A 16,426-nucleotide genomic window follows, 5' to 3' on the forward strand; every position below is an offset into this window, starting at 1 on the left:
AATATTTTTAAAAATGCGGGGGGAAGTCCTGGAAGAACACTTTCTCTTAAAATCAGGAACCATGATCTTCTTTTTTTTTTTTTAAGATTTTTTTTTTAAATTTATTTAAGAGGGAGAACACTTGCAGGGGAAGCCGCAGAGGAAGAGGGAGAAGCAGACCCCTTGCTGAACAGTGAGCCTGAGCAGGGCTCAATCCCAGGACCCCAGGATCATGACCCGAGCCAAAGTCAGATGATTAACCAAATGAGCCACCAAGGCGCACCAGAAACCATGCTCTTAAGACCATGATAGACAGAATGCAGCTGGAATAATTTAGTCTGTTTTTTTTTTTTTTTTTGATTAAGCTGTAAATGCAAGAAGAACAGGAGTGATACAAACAAAACAATAAATAACAATAGTTTGATGCAAATTTAGTGCAATAATTTAGTGCAAACTCAGTACAACAACTTCCTCTCTCATATCCCTTTTACAGAAGGCAAGATGGAACTGAGGCTTACAGGAAGTAACTTAATTGCTAAGCATCTCTAGTACCTCTATCTCCTTTTCTGCTTTAGTGAGCACAAAATGCTGACATGGGCTCCAGGTTTGTCTCCTGGAACTTCTGGGCTCTTCTCTTTGCACTGTGGAAGCAGATGAAGAATTACATATATATATATTTTAATATTTTATTTATTTATTTGACAGAGAGAGAGAGATCACAAGCAGGAAAAGAGGCAGGCAGAGAGAGAGGGGGAAGCAGGCTCCTGGCTGAGCAGAGAGCCCGATGCGGGGCTTGATCCCAGGACCCTGGGATCATGACCAGAGCTGAAGGCAGAGGCTTTAACCCACTGAACCACCCAGGCGCCCCAAGAATTATATATATTAACACTAGGGCCAGCGATCAAATCATGTTTTGTTTTTCAATCCTTGATCCAGATTGTGATCTTACGATTTGCCTCCTTTTGTTGATTCCAACAAAAATCCCTGTTCATATTTGAGTGCTACTGGTAACCGGACATTTTATTATTTGAAACTTCACCTAACATTTTACCATCACTTCTTGACTAAAATGTTGTTGAACAGTTTCATTTAATGTGTTTTTATAAAACTCATTGAATATGGAGGATTCTAAAAATCTCTAAGAGTAACATGAAAATACTCACAATTTATGGTACATCTAGAGGCTGTCGAAACCACCAAAATCATGAATTAGAAATGCAACTTTAATCTTATGAAGGTAATCAAAAGGCAACAGAGAAGGGTTTCTTTCTTTAAAAAAAATAAAGGTAAGAGATTTTTCTTTCTAAATGTAAGATAATCATCTAGAGGTAATAAATTGCCTTTTAATCCTTAAAAATAAAATAGTGATGGCTGTTTCTTCTAAGATTTATTTATTCAGGCACGTATGGGTCCCAAGTAATTTATTATGAAAAGCTGAGAGAATGAATGTATCCTACTTTGTATAACCTATCAGCCACTAAAGCTGAATTCCTCAATCAAAAAAATGACGTTCACAGTAGCATGACCTGAGCATCTAAGAGGTAACTGACAGTTAAAAGCTAGACCTTCTAAAGAGAAAGGCTAAATGAGCTCCAGAACACAGAAAGCTAATACCCGAGATGCCAGGCCACTAGAGAGGGTCTTCAGAGGTCAAGGGCTCCTATTGCTTCTCTCACTACTCAAATTATGAAGCAAGTCTGTGTTCTTCTCCCAACACCTGTCGGTAACAAAGCGAGAAATATCTAACATGAGGGGTATTTGGGAAACAATTTGCTAGAAAATTACTTGTCTCCAAGGGCTTCATTATCTATTGCTTGAGAATGAAACCATTTTATAAATCTCTCTGAAAATTCCCTCTCTAGCTTAAATTCTTAAGCTCCTTCTGAATTGCTGAAAAGAGGACTTTTTTAAATTTTTTAAAAGATTTTATTCATTTATTTGAAGAGAGAGCGAGTACACACAAGCAGGAGGAGCAGCGGGACAACAGGAAGAAGCAGGCTCCCCCTGTGAGCAAGGAGCTGATTTGGGGCTCCATCCCAAGACCCAGAGATCATGACCTGAACCAGAGGCAGATGCTTGACTGACTGAGCCACCAGGTATCCCCTGAGGGGATGACTTTAAAACCATAATCTCAAAAATGCAGTTCTGCTTAGTAAAATAACTACAGGTAGGAAAAGCAAAGAAGGGTAAGAGAGAGCAGAGGAAAAGAGAGAAGAAGAGGAGACAGTGGACAGGGAGGAGACAGGAGGGGAGTCAAGCGAAAGGAGGAAATGAGAGGCCACTAACAGCATAAGAATATTAAATCTGTGTAAAACTGTCATCCAATATCTCTTGCTTTTTATGCACCAGAGTGTAAGGGGTTAGGCTTATGTCTAAAAACTGACTGGGCCTAATTTCATTTTAAATATATTTTACGAAATCTAATACTTCATTTAAAGAATAAAAGGATTCATGTCAAAGTTCAAAGGAATTGTACTCTAAAACCATTAAAACCACAAAAATGTAAAGTTCTATAAATTTTAATATTAGATAGATTGGCTGATAGATAGATATTGTCCCTTTGCTTTATATTTTGCCTTTACAGCCTTATTAATGTTCCTGTCTGATAATACCTCATTTGGGAGCATGGTAGTTCTGGGATTAGGTAGTATCACTCGTCAAGTTAGATTGAAAGGGAATGGGTACCATACAGACAGGAAGACTCCTCAGTTGTTTAGCAAGCGAAATTTGAATTCCCTTGCAAACAGAGATCTAGAAAAAATAGTCCATTAGTTAGCAAAATGTCATCCTACTAACTTTGAGAATCAGTGCTTAGCATGCTCCTAGGGCTTAGGAGACCCATACTTGGGTCTATATTCAAACCCATATTTGTTAACCTAGTGTAAAGAGAAAAATAAGAAATAATGGGGAAATGAAACAAGATGTCCTCAGGAAAATGGAATAGAAATGATAGCAAATCTGTTGTTTTAAAGTTTGACTTTTTAAAATCTATCTGCAATATTGCTTTATGAAAAGAGAGATCAACAGGTGAAGGAATATTTGGCAAAAAGATGTGTTTTGATTGCTCCAATAAATTACAAAGTCAGTATAAATCAATCATCTCCTAACCTCCCTAATCTCTACAAAATCAAGGAAAACTGGTATACAGACATTCAGGAAAATCATTTGCTACCATTCACAAAAAGAGTAAGAAATTGATTATAGCAATTATGTGAATAGCTAGTTTTTCTTATTATTGATTTTATTGCACATTGTTCTTTGAGATTCTAAAAGCATGTAATTTGCAGTGTCATTTTTCCTACAAGACATTAAGAGTTTCAGCCTACCTCAATACCTCTTGGATCCACCAGTTCTCACCCTATTCTTCAAAGGTGAGCAAATCACGGCACTGGAGATGAGAAGCTCCTCTTCTTGCCCAACCACAATGAACACCCTTCAAATCACTGCTAAATTTTCTATTATGCCCTAGTGGGTTATTGGGCAATGAGCTTAGACAGTGTTTCTCAGACTTTATTGAGCCCCGGAATCACTAGGGTGCTCATTAAAAATACAGATTTCTGCCCCTCATTCTAATTTACTAGGCCTGGGGTGGACCTGGGAGTGGACATTTTAAATAAAGACACTAGGTGATTCCTGTCACCAGGCACTAATGGACACAATCTGGAAAATAGTAATGCTGACTTGAGAATGTTCTTAACCAGCAGCCTGCTGAGGTCCTCTATAATAAATACAATGCAAAATAATCTGTCTGTAAAAACAATGATGAATTCAAAGATTTAGTTGGAAGTATTTGACCTATGAATCTGAAATAAGCTTCACCAAAGGAGGGGAAGATAACTGGAGAAGGAGTCACAGATGAGAATCGTCACAAGCCCCTTCCCTTGGCCCCTTTCACACCTAGACTTATAGACTCTTTGCACTCCCTTCCCTAACACCTGCCACATTAAGATCCAGTCAGTCCTGGCATACATTGAAAATTGTGGTCATATAGATTTAGAGTTGGGGGCATTGGGACTAGATTTAGGTCCATACTAGTAAAGCTGAAAACATGATGTCAAAGAGGTGTGGATAGAAAATGATTTGAAAACAAGAAGAGAGAATGGAATCAAAGAAAAAAGCCTGAGCCTGGAGTGAGGCCAAGACCCGGACCGAGTGAATGGAGGAAGGAAAGTGGGGAACAGGACAGGGTGGCAGAGAAAGCTTTTGCTTTGCTGCTGTCAGTTGGACATTCTATTCAACTGCCCCTTGTGGGCATTCCGGTCCACTGAGCATGCCCAGTTTGTGTGACTGACTTTCACCAAGTAAAACAATCACCAAGATCACCATAAAGGCTTTACCAACACCAGGCCAGTAAAGTGACCACTGAAAACCATTCCCAAATTTGTGATCAATGGACCCAAGTTTAGGGAGAGGAACTCCTTTGGTCTACAAAAATGCTTTGAGTCCCAGTCTCTAATTTCTTCCTTCTCAGATACTCTGGTCTCCACCCAAGGGACAATATTCGGTGAGATGCAGCCATTTTGTTGGTCAGCAGGAGCTCAGAAGCAAGAAAATGTCATAGTGGTAGAATACAGCGTCATCCTTCTCAGTAGCAGCCCATCGCTGGAAGCTTCCAGATCGTTGTGCCAATCAAGTGGAGGAGGGACTTTCCTTTAGAGAGCCTTATGTGAACATTTTGTGAGAAACTTGTCAACTTGCTTGTTCAATTTTTTAGCCATACTATTTCTGATACTTAGGTGCTGTCTCTTAGAGAGCCTGAAACAGCCAAGACATGACTCAGGACATGGAGGAAACTGTAGGTGAGCATCACAGGATCCTGAAGAGCTAAGTGTTTTGCCTATGTGTTGTCTATGTGATCACATGTCTATGTGGAATGGGGGATGGTGTGAGTCATTGTGGAGGGTCTGTACAACTGAAAGTGTTATAAAAAGTTATGCTAAAGTACGATTATTTCTCTCTACTCCCCTTTTATTCCAAAATAATAAATCGTATTGACTGTAAAGGGGCAGTGATAGACTAGAGCCTGAGAGATGATCGTGCCTTACTTTCTTTAAAAATATATAGTCTACCTGAAGAGCAAGTACCTACAACACAAAGAAAGACAGTCTTTTATTTACTCTTAAATACTGGAATGGTCCTTTGGAAATATTTTCCCCTAATTTTCAAGCATGTTGCCTATCTGCTTTGCCAAAAAAAGACCGTGCTAAAGGGATCTGTGGCTTGATTTGGAGACTCACCTCCAAGGGTTTCTCTCTTACCAATTTGCCATGTGGCCTGAATTGCTCAATTCCTTTGACTCACATGTTTTTTTTCAGTTTTCTGATGAAAGTTATTCAAATACAAATATGCCTGGAAAGTGCAAGTCAAACTAATTTAGATCATTATCAGAAAACAGAAGGTTCCATTAGCTTGGGACCAGAAGAGGGACTTGGCAAGACCAGAAGGTTAGATGGAGAGAAACAGAGGTAGACAGACTGTGGAAAAGTACAGAGGAGGTGCTGAGGAGGAAATGAAAGTAAACAGCTATATCACACCATTGTCTTCTCATGCTCAGGTAGGGTAGAAGGGTTTCAACTCATGGCATCTGAGAACTGCACCTTGGTAGAGAGGATATATAGGGTGATACCTACATGACAGGAGGGATAAATAGAAATGTAACATTTTTTTTTTAATATTTACTTATTTGTTTGAGATAGAGAAAGCACAAGTGAGGGTTGGGGGCCAGAGGAGAGAGAGAAGCAGACTCTCTGCTGAGCAGGGAGACCAATGTGGGGCTCCATCTCAGGACCCTGCAATCATGACCTGACCCGAAGGCAAATGCTTTACTGACTAAGCTACCCAGGTGCACCAGAATGTAGCATCTCTTATCTTCCCCTTCCCCTTTAATTCAGGTTTTGAAAAAAAATACAAAATATCTGTTATTTGCAAGTATGTCAAGCATATAAAATATGAATAAAACTTAGCTCCTGTCATCAGAGAGCTGGCAGTCAAGAAGAAGGGGGGTCTGGGACAAAAGAGAGAGAAACAGAGAAACAAGAGAAAAAAAATTTCTGTAACTCTTGCATAGGAATTATAGGAGAGACTTAATTCTTCTTTTTCTGTACATTTTAGAGACTTTGGGAGATATTAACCTCACTCTAGGCATGCTGAACGTGGAAGATAATATTAGCAAGGTAAGGAAAATCTGTTTTCCATTTACTTTTCCTAGTGCAATTATTGCAACATTTCATATTCCTCTTTCTTTGCCTTGACTTCTTTTCTCTCTGGCTTCATACACAGCATTCCATCTTTCAAAAAGTAGTTATAATGGAAGTCATTGTCATGTTTAAACAATGATATTTGGCATTTGAGGAATCATAGTATCCAATTCTGGAAGTTAGCTCAAGAATACTCTTTTCTATAACCTGATATGGAAAGATGTGGAAAGAGGGGGAGGCCATACTTATAACCATAAGAGTCTCCTCCTGTAGAAGCTGAGGGTTCCTATGACAGGCCCCAAAGATCTCCACTACTCATCTGTGATGCTAGTCCACAGTTAGAGATTTATTTCTCTGGGATGGGAGGGCTTTTCTGGCCCCAACAACCTTTTGTAAAATAACAACAGCTACCTCCAAGGGACACTTATATAGGAAGCAGCACCCGAGAAGCTTTCCAAACACAGTGACTTGTATTATGTTCACCCCCCATACCTCCACGAGGTAGGCATGGCTGTTTCCATTTCACAGCAAAGAGGAGTAAGACCCACAACAGGTACATGACTAGAGCACAAGGTCGTCTGAGTTCAAAACAATGCTCCCAATCATGATCCAAGGCAGCCTCCCTATGAAGGACAGGGTCTACACCTTCATCTCCTAATCTGGTGGACCTCAAACCTGACTGCCTGTTAGAACCCCTTATGCAAAGGGAGTTACTTCCCATCTTCAGCATGGGCATGGTACCTTGAAGGCAATGTGCTTGAGGCTGTTGGGCATTCCAGGACCCCAGTCTCTCATCTACCTGAGACCATGTAGCCACCTAAGAGATTTCAAAGAGTCCTCTTACACAACATCTGGTCCAGCCCCATGATTCCGACACTGCGGTCCTGTCCAAAAGAATTCACTAGTTTCTTTCTATAAGGCATGAATAAAGCTAAGGACTTATAAACCTCCCTTAGGATCCAGTTTCACAGCTTATCAGCCTCTTTGGGAATCACAGTGTGTTTCTTAATAACATAGTCACTTCCCAGTGGTAGGAGCAGCGGTCTGGGTAATGAGCATTTCCATTCCCCTGAGTGCCCTATGACTTGAAAGCGACTTTCAAGACTGATACGTTAGGTTGCCTGCTTCCAACTTCAGTTAGATTTTGTCATAGTAATGTAGTCAGGTTAAAATAGTTTTCAGAAAGAACTTTGTTTTATGTATAAGCTTTGGTGTCCTAAAGCTGCATATTATGTTCAGGAAGCCCTGACTAAGATGCATTAAAATCCCCCAATCAGGAGAGCACGAGCTGTGATGAGCACCAGGTGTTATACAAAACTGATAAATGATTGGACGCTACATATGAAACGAATGACGGTATGCTAGTTGGCTGACTGAATTTAAATTTTAAAAAGATGTATAAAATCCATTGTGAAGCAGAAACACATTGCTCAGTTTGATGGTGTTAATCATTTGCACTTCGTTTGAATCCTTTAGTTTTGCAACTCAGATTCTGTGTATACACTTGTATGTTCACAGGAAGACATTTATAGTCATCTCACTTCCGTTATTCAGAATAGTGACATCTTGGATGATGCAATCGTCCAACGGTTGATTTATTATGCTTCTAAGGACATGAGAGACAACAATGTAAGTTTGATTCTTAATGATAAATCAATACCAGGGTCGCAACTGGTCTTTAAGTGACCCAAATGCACCCGTGTAGACATTTACAAGCTTTTCCTACATTACTGCCTGAATTGCAAGTCACTTTCATTTGTTTCTTCATGATAACTTGGGTATTATTACAATACTGATTATCCCTTCATAGATAAGGAAACTACAACAAAGTTAAAAAAAAAAAAAGACTTTAGTAATGATATTATCCATTCCAGTTTTAGATGAGCATGTTGATGTTCGGAGAGATTTTTTTCAAAGTAACTAGAACCCAGTTTTCTCACTTTCCATATATAAATTATTATCTCTCATGTGCCTACTTAGCTACCTATGCTAGGAATTGTATCAGATAAATTATTTGTAGACATAATTTGAGTTTTAAGGTGTTTTCTTCCAGAAAGGATGTTTACCTGCCAAGGGTACTAACAATTTATGATTAATTTCAGGCCCTGAGATTTGGAGGAGGGGGGCACTTCTGTGATTCCAAGTTGGACTACAGTACATGGAGGGCCAAGCAAACCTTTCATTTAAATGCAGCCTTTTGGAGCCTTAGGCTAAAAGATAAGAAGTGGGATGACCAGGGTCTCACCATTTGTTGGTCTCAAATTCAGTCTATTCTCCCAAAATACTGCACAGGAGCCTCAAATATAGGACTGACATCTATGGATTTCCAATCATTTCCAAATCTTAACTTAGTAATTCATTCCACCCTATATTGTGATGTTTTGTGAGTATATTTTCTAACAGCTTGTCCAGCTCTTTTTATTGTCTTCAGCAGGAGAATCGATCAAACTTACCTAGTTCAGCACTACCAAAAACAGAAGTTCCTCCGAATATCTCCTCTATCCAAGATAACTGGATCAGAACAATATGAAAACCCAAAGTCCAGACTCCCTGTCCCATTTCCCTTTCTCAATACCCTTCAGGCCTTCAGCCACAGTGATTCCTCATTAACACAAAAAACATAGATCCTGTGTTCATAGTGCCCGATCAATTCGCAAGAAAATGTATTTTGACCTTACGTTTACAAGAACCTTAGTAAAACCTGGTTTTAAAGTTCACTAAAGTTACCTCTGCTGGACAGCTACTGACCCTCACCTTAGAGACTTTCCGCCCTGGGTTTGGAACAGCCTGTTCTGTCCCTATCCCAAAGCATTTGGGGGGAACTTAGAATATTACGTAGACCATCACCCCTCTGCAAACTCCCTCTGCTCTTCCTCCAGTTGTTATTGTTGTCTCCTTTTTCCTCCTCAGATCCTCAGAGAAACCAGAATGCTGGCTGGTGAGGTGTTGGTGTCTCTTGCTGCGCACGATTTCAACTCTGTGATGTATGAAATACAGAGTAACTTCAGGATCCTGGAGCTCCCGGATGAATTCATCGTGCTTGCTCTGGCTGAACTGGCGACCAGCTATGGTACGGAGGGAAGACTCTCCACATTTTCCTGGGAAGTATCCACCCTGACTAACCGTCTAAAACCAGATGGGTGCAAACAGCGGAAAGGAGAGCATTCTTCCCTTCTGCCATGATCAAGAGCATCGACAGTGGGATTTAGGTGGTTGTTTCTGAGCACAGATGAACCTGCTGATGCACCATTAGTCCATGCTGCTCTCTATTTGGCTGAACCCTCCCATCCTCACCATCCTTTTGATCTGGCTTTGTGTTTGCAAAAGCCCTTTTTCCACAAGGCCTCTTCTACAAACCACTGAACACTTACATGAAGTATGTAAGAGTTTATTAGGATTATTTTTCTATACCACTTTATTTAACAGATATTTATTTATGTATGTATTTAGTTAGTTAGTTAGTTATTTTTATTTATTTAGGTTTTTTTTATTGAGTATCTATTACCTGGGCTAGGCCCTGGGAATGCAGCCAAGTTCTGGTGGGAGAGATGGACATTAATCCAACAATTATCCAAACAGGCAATTGCTACAAACAACAGGTACAGCTAGAACCATCTTTTAAATCAACCACTCCTTGCATGTACTGTAGTCCAACTTGGAATCACAGAAGTGCCTCCCCTCCTCCAATTCTTTAACTACAGTCAGGCCTTATGGCCAAAGTCCAGGAGAATATCTTCCTGCAGCACCTCACCTGTCTCCCCGACACAGCTTTGACATGCTCCTTGCTGATGTGGAGAACCACAGAACTCTCCAGTGTGAGAGGATAATGGTTTTCTCCTCTTGTGCCCCTCTTGGCAGTGTCCCAGAGTATCCCCTTCATGATGATGACCCTGCTAACCATGCAAACCATGCTCAGGCTGGCCGAAGAGGAGAAGATGAAAGGAGTTTTCTGTATTGGTGGGTATTCCTATGGTTTCCTCTTTGTTATGACCAGACTATGAATTGAGCAAATGTTTTATTTTTCCTTTTTTTTTTAAAGATTTTATTTATTTATTTGACAGAGAGAGATCACAAGTAGGCAGAGAGGCAGGCAGGCAGAGGGAGAGGGGGAAACAGGCTCCCCACTGAGCAGAGAGCCCAATGTGGGGCTTGATTCCAGGACCCTGAGACCATGACCTGAGCTGAAGGCAGAGGCTTAATCCACTAGCCGCCCAGGCACCCATTATTTTTCCTTTTACTCTAGTTTTGTTCTATTCGCTAATAATAATAGCTACCATTTACTGAGTGCCTACCACATGGAAGTTTCTCTGCAGGGACTTGTCTCTCTCAGTCCTCAAGCAATTATAATTCTCTCTGTCTCAATTCTCAAAGCAAGGTAAGTACTATTATCCCCTCCCCCCATCATTTTACAGATGAGAAACAGAGAGTCATGGAAATTAAGCAATTTCCTTAAAGTAGGACTGTCAGTGAAATGGAGAAGTGGATGTGACTGAGGTCTATACACTTTCCACTGCCTTATATAGCCTCCATTTCTACTAGCCTCCTTCTTTAATTGGATCACACTCTCCCCACAATGGTTCTGGGAGCTCACCAGTTCTTAGCAGTAGGCCAAATGTTGGCATCGATGTATAATGCAATGTTGTAATAAAGATAAGTAATCAATCTAATCAAAGTACAAGCATTCATAAAATTAAGGAAAACAGGTAAGCAAACCATGGGTCACAATTTCCATCTACCCCAAAACTGAAATACATCCAGAGTAACGAAGAGTCTGCAGAGAAGAAAATGGCCCTGGAATTTGCAGGGGAAAGAAAAACATGTACAGCACAGTGAGAGGCTTCTTGGTTGAGTCTGGAGATCTGGGCTCCTCTCCTTGATCAACCTCTGAACCATCCTCTCTCAATCTCATTTTCACATCTAAACACATTAAATAAAGGGATTGCTAGGATCCCTCTCCCCTCTAAAGCCCTCTAACACTATGATTTTGTAATATTTAAAAGTTTGTGCTGTCAGGAATGTCATCTTTACCTCTCAACCAAGACTTGTGTGTTCTGTTTTGGCCATTTCTTTTCTGCCCTGTATGGAAGCAATATTTATATCTGGTATATCCTGAGAATGTACTATGTGCCTGAATACTGCCTTGGGTATTTTAAGATTATTATTTCCTTTAACCTCACAGCAACCCCATTAGGTAAGTAACATTTTTCCTTCGTTTTACTGATGAGAAAATTGAGGCATAGAAATTTAAGAGCTTGCCTGCAGTCATACAGCTGGTGCATGGCAGAGCCAGGATTTGAACTATGACAGTCTGGCTCAAGAACTTGAGCAATTATACTAGATTAGCCCACTTTTCAATACTTTTTATTTTTCCTACTTACTATCACAGCTAACACTGTGTTCTTGCAAATAAACTTTGGTGCTTGTAATAGCATTTCTACTTGCAATATCAATAACCCAACAGGGAAAAGGAAATAAAACTAGAAATCATCACAGCATCAAAAAAGGATTCTCTGCCTTTGTGTTATAAAGTTACCTAGTGCCCTTTGGTCTTAAAGCAACTTTTGCCTGGCTACCACTAAAGAATAGGTATATAATTTCATAGTCATCCATCCGTCTATCTAGCTATTCATTTAATCAGCCAATAAGCAGACATCATGCTCATTGCTTCAGATACTGTCAAGAGATAAGACATCCTTTCCCTCATGTTGATTTTGGCCAGTACAAGGCAAGCGCGCGCGCACACACACACACACAAGATTATGACAATGTATAGCAGAAGATTATCAGTTGGAAAGGAATATGAATGAGTCAATACATGGCCAGCTCTAAGGTACTCAGGGTCTTTCCAGAGTATTTTTTGCATATGAAGTATCATTGAAGAGTAAACTATGACTTTTCTTCATCATCTAGTGAAACAAGAGAGCTGAAGGAACAAATAATATTATTTAATACACTTGATGCAAATATGGGCTCGTGGTCCAAATGATATTTTTGCAAGCCCAACATTTTTTTATTTTATTGAAGTGAAACAGACCCGTGGAAAAACATACCAATCAGAAGTGTACAGGTTGATGTGTTGTCACAAAATGAACTTACTCGTATGACCACCACTCAGGTCAAGAAGTGGCAGATTACTAATAACCCAGAAGCCCACCTCATCTTTCCTGCCAATCATCATGATCTCTATCCTTTCCAAGAGTAACCACAAGCCTGACTTCTAACACCATAGCTTAGTTTCACTTATTGTGAAATTCATACATGCTGTTGTGTGAAGCTGTCTGTGTTCACTTCTGTCTACTATTACATGTCTATACTACAGTTTGTCCATTCTACTTCCTGACGGACATTTTTCTGTTTTCTGTTTGAGACTATGACCCACCCCCCAAAGTGAATATGAACATTCTAGTACAAGTTTTTTAGTGCCTATATGTTTGTGTATCTAACCAACTGCATACTTAGGAGTGGAATTTCTGGGTCATAAGGAATATATATTCAATGTTTTCTAAAGTGTTTGTACCAGTTCACACTCCCCTCAGCCGTACTTGAAAACACCAGCTGCACCTTAGTCTTACCAACATTGACGTTGTCTGAAATTTTAGGAATTCTAGATGGTTTGTTGTATTATCTCATTATGGTTTTAACTTACATTTCACTAATGTGGCTGAATACTTTTTATATGTTTATTTGGTACAGTCATATAACATTTTATAGAAACTATCACACATTTGTTAATTATCAGTACACTCTTCTCAAAGTATTTTATGGGCCCTCCCATCTTGGTATTTTTCTCAGTCTGTGATTGTTTTTAAAATGCAGCCCTTGAGAAGTTCAGCAAAGCCATTTACAAATATGTCAACCACTGGAGAGACTTTCCCTATCCAAGATTGGATGCCAACCGACTATCTGACAAGATCTTCATGCTGTTCCGGTATATAATGGAGAAGTGGGCCCCCATTACCTCGCCCATCCAAGTGAGTGGGGGCCTCAGCATGCCCCAAGAGAGCTCTCCTTCCATGCTACTTCAACTTCCTCCCCTTTCTGACACGATCATTAATCTCAGTTGTTTGGAAAGCTATGAGTTGTGTTTTTATCAGGTTTATCAACACTTTTGTTTTTCCTGTTTCAAATCACTATTTATTCATTTTTGAGCTAATATTTATTGTGTCCCCATGACATGCCAGGCACTGTCCCCCCACACTGGAGAGACAGCAGGGATTGAAAGACCAAAATCCCCACTCTTGTGGAACTGACATTCCAGTGTGTGGAAAAAACAATGACTAACTGGAGATGAGTAAAATAAAGAGAAATTCAGTATTTCATGTCTTAAAACCCATATTTGGGCTGAGTCACTCTTTAGGAAAAACAAGAGCCAACAAAAATTTCCCATGTCTAGGAAGATGACAATGAAATAAAATATCTAAAGGACGTGCATGACTACTTCAAAAGATTGAAATGCCTTGTGCAGAAGACATTACAAAGGGTGTGCACATGGTATCCCATGCCTATCTTGCTTAATCAGTATAATTTTTAAATGGAGAGTAAATTACATCCTATTTAGGTCTTTTATTCCTATATTTAAAAGATGTAGCACTTTTCTTCTCTAGCTCAGTTTCTTTTCTATACTTTAAGCTACCAAAGCATTTATTTTTTTTAACACGCTGAGGTAGTTAAATCATTAGCAAACTTGGAACTTTTAAAATATCCTGTAGAAGTCTTTTCTTTAAGGCACCTGAAAAACACAATTTAATACAAATCCTCCAAGTACTTTCCTAGCTTCCCACAGGAAGAGACAAGTGACAAGAAAGTGCACACAATAATGAGGGAACAGAGAGAGAGAGAAGCACTTAAATCCTGTGGCGAGTAGTGCAAAGGCCGTGACATTGAAACTGAGCTTGCAGCCTATAAAGATGTTCACCCAAGCAAAAGGCATTCCCTAAAGAGGCCATAAAAGTTGCTGAAGCAGACGCTGGAGACAGGATAACATGCACACTTGAGTGAGTCCAGTAGAAGAGAGGGAAGGGGAGAAGAGAAGGGAGATATAAAGTAGCAGAAACAAAACCAGGAAAGATTTTGGTCTTAGTCACATAATGATGAGTCTTGAATGCTACACAGGAGTTTGGAGATATATATATATATATATATATATATATATGTATATATATATATATATATATATATATAAAAGAAATAATAAACCTTTGGAGGGTTCTAAGCAAAGAGAATGAGATCTTAGAAACTAAGAAAGGAATAATTTTCAAGAAGCAAAAGGAGATGTTACAGTGCTCAAGCGAGAATAATCTTGAAAGGCGACCATTGCTTGGAATTGTCCAACTGCTCAGAAGAATCATCCAGCTGACACACGGTTGAGTGAAATAAAGGGTTGTTATTCTGAGCCACTAAGTTCTGAGATGGTTTGATAGACAACAAAACTTAGTTGACAGAAAAAAAAAATTCATCACCTAATATTATGTAGAAAAGCAGAAAGTAGAACAGTAAATTAAAGAATGGTGTCAGTTTTTTAAAAATTAAAATGTATAGAGGAAACGTAGGGAAGAATAAGTAAAATTAATAAAAAAAAATTAAAGTACACCAAAGAGTGATTATCTATGGATACTGTCGGCAATGTGAATACTGTGTTTTCTTCTTCATAACTTTTGTGATTTCTAAATTTTTCCAGTCAACCTATTTACATTTATATTTTACACTTGTTTGTTTTTTATATCAGCAGAAGCCAGAGTGGACTGAAGAGTAAATGAGAGGTGGGAAGTAGAGATGGCAAACGTAGACCTTTCTTTCAGAAAATTTTGCTTTTTGTTTGTTTGTTTCAAGTTTTTATTTAAATTCTAGTTAGTTAACATATAGTGTAATATTGGTTTCATAGGTAGAATTTAGTGATCACATAATTTTTTGGAAAAAAGAAAGAAACAGAATTGGGGTCAGAGTGATTTGGAATTGAAGAATTTTTTAATATAAGGGAAATTTTCAACTTATTAGTATATTGAAAGAAAGTGACTAGTGGACTAGTGGAGAAAGTCACTCCACTAGTGACTAGTGGAGAAAGGTTAAAGAAATAGGAAGGGGACAAATATGGAAATGAGTATCAGTAGAGATACAGATGTAGACAGAGCTAAAAATACAAACATAACTATAACTGCTTCGTGCAATGATTTTAACCTAAACATTTTTCAAAGAATTCTTTCTTGGTTGGAAGCAGTGAGGAAAATTGTGTGGGGCTGTCTAAAGCTCCAGGTATCCTGAGAACTGTACAAAAAGCTCAGTGAAGTCTTAGACGTGGTATTCGTTGGCTGCCTCTGCAGACTTTGGCCATCGTTAAGGCGCACGGCCCCACAGTGAGCCTGCTGCTTCATCGGGAAGACCTCTGTGACTATGCCCTGGACCAGGTACCCTGGCTCCTGAACCAGTATAAAGACAAAGAGATTGATTTCCACGTCACTCAGGTAAGAGCCACACCCTCAAGGAACCGATTCAGAGAGTCTATCCACGACCATCCTGGAAGACAGTAAGTCTCCAGAGGTCCTAAGGAACTGAGATACTGGTTTGGGCAGTTGAACTTAAATACTTTTTGAGAAACATGAGGTAGAGAAGAGGTGGGCATAGCTGGGTGATGGAATATCCAAAAAAGGGATTAAGAATTTTCTTTTCAAGTTGCTTAGACACTGACTAAGGCAGGGGGTTCAGAATCACTAAAGAAAACTGTGACCACAGGAAGGTTATGGGTTTGTTCTCCTCACAAAAACCGTAATTATTTGTCTTCCACATCCTGTGCTGCTGCTTCATGGGCAGCCTCCAACTAACCTTTAAGAGCTTCCATTCCAGAGTCTAAAACAAATACTGACCGCGGTGGTCCTTTATGACACTGCCCTTCCAAAGGGCTTGAGAAAGACCATCTTTATCAGTTTACTCCACCAGGTAAGAAAACCCTGCTGTCAGATCTGATTCATTTCCTCTGGTTTTCTGTTTTTAACATCTGCCGCCTGATTCTTCTTTCTCACTCAGGTGTGCAGAGCTCCAGAGCCTCCTGTAAAGGAAAATGAAATTGAAGCTTCAAGCTGTTTCCTCATTCTAGGTAGGACCTAGCAACCAGAGGGTTTTTAATAAAAATGTCTCACAGTGATGATGACAACTGTGATGAAGGATGTGCAAACTGTCACACACACAGACACACACACACACACACACACACACACACAATTCCTTCAACTCATGGTATCCTGTGCCTCTTCCTACCC

The 16,426-nt window shown here is 39.6% G+C and overlaps 1 protein-coding gene and 1 long non-coding RNA gene across 5 annotated transcripts in view; one reads left to right on the forward strand and one right to left on the reverse strand.

Moving 5' to 3' along the window:
• Positions 1 to 338: 338 nt before the first annotated feature.
• On the reverse strand, positions 339 to 4,191 carry LOC116585650. The gene is made up of 3 exons (XR_004283747.1): positions 3,306 to 4,191; positions 1,143 to 1,248; positions 339 to 620 (listed from the first exon to the last, which is right to left on the reverse strand). It is a non-coding gene; the product is annotated as an uncharacterized LOC116585650 (long non-coding RNA).
• A 67-nt stretch (positions 4,192 to 4,258) lies between these two features.
• Positions 4,259 to 16,426, forward strand: part of MROH2B (maestro heat like repeat family member 2B) — a 66,025-nt gene continuing 53,857 nt past the window's right edge. For 3 of the 4 annotated variants that reach the window (XR_004284214.1, XM_032337511.1, XM_032337513.1), the window contains exons 1-9: positions 4,259 to 4,778; positions 6,091 to 6,152; positions 7,695 to 7,805; positions 9,087 to 9,246; positions 10,035 to 10,133; positions 12,993 to 13,147; positions 15,494 to 15,634; positions 16,014 to 16,106; positions 16,194 to 16,263. Coding sequence is in view for 3 of the 4 variants with exons in the window: in XM_032337511.1 (XP_032193402.1) it covers positions 4,751 to 4,778; positions 6,091 to 6,152; positions 7,695 to 7,805; positions 9,087 to 9,246; positions 10,035 to 10,133; positions 12,993 to 13,147; positions 15,494 to 15,634; positions 16,014 to 16,106; positions 16,194 to 16,263 (919 nt within the window). In the remaining variant the exon portion in view is untranslated. Of the gene's footprint in view, positions 4,779 to 5,294; positions 5,534 to 6,090; positions 6,153 to 7,694; positions 7,806 to 9,086; positions 9,247 to 10,034; positions 10,134 to 12,992; positions 13,148 to 15,493; positions 15,635 to 16,013; positions 16,107 to 16,193; positions 16,264 to 16,426 lie in introns of all 4 variants that reach the window. The other variant, XM_032337512.1, reaches the window with a different exon arrangement.

Source organism: Mustela erminea, chromosome 3, assembly GCF_009829155.1.
Source record: "Mustela erminea isolate mMusErm1 chromosome 3, mMusErm1.Pri, whole genome shotgun sequence".
In the NCBI taxonomy this organism is placed as follows: domain Eukaryota; kingdom Metazoa; phylum Chordata; class Mammalia; order Carnivora; family Mustelidae; genus Mustela; species Mustela erminea.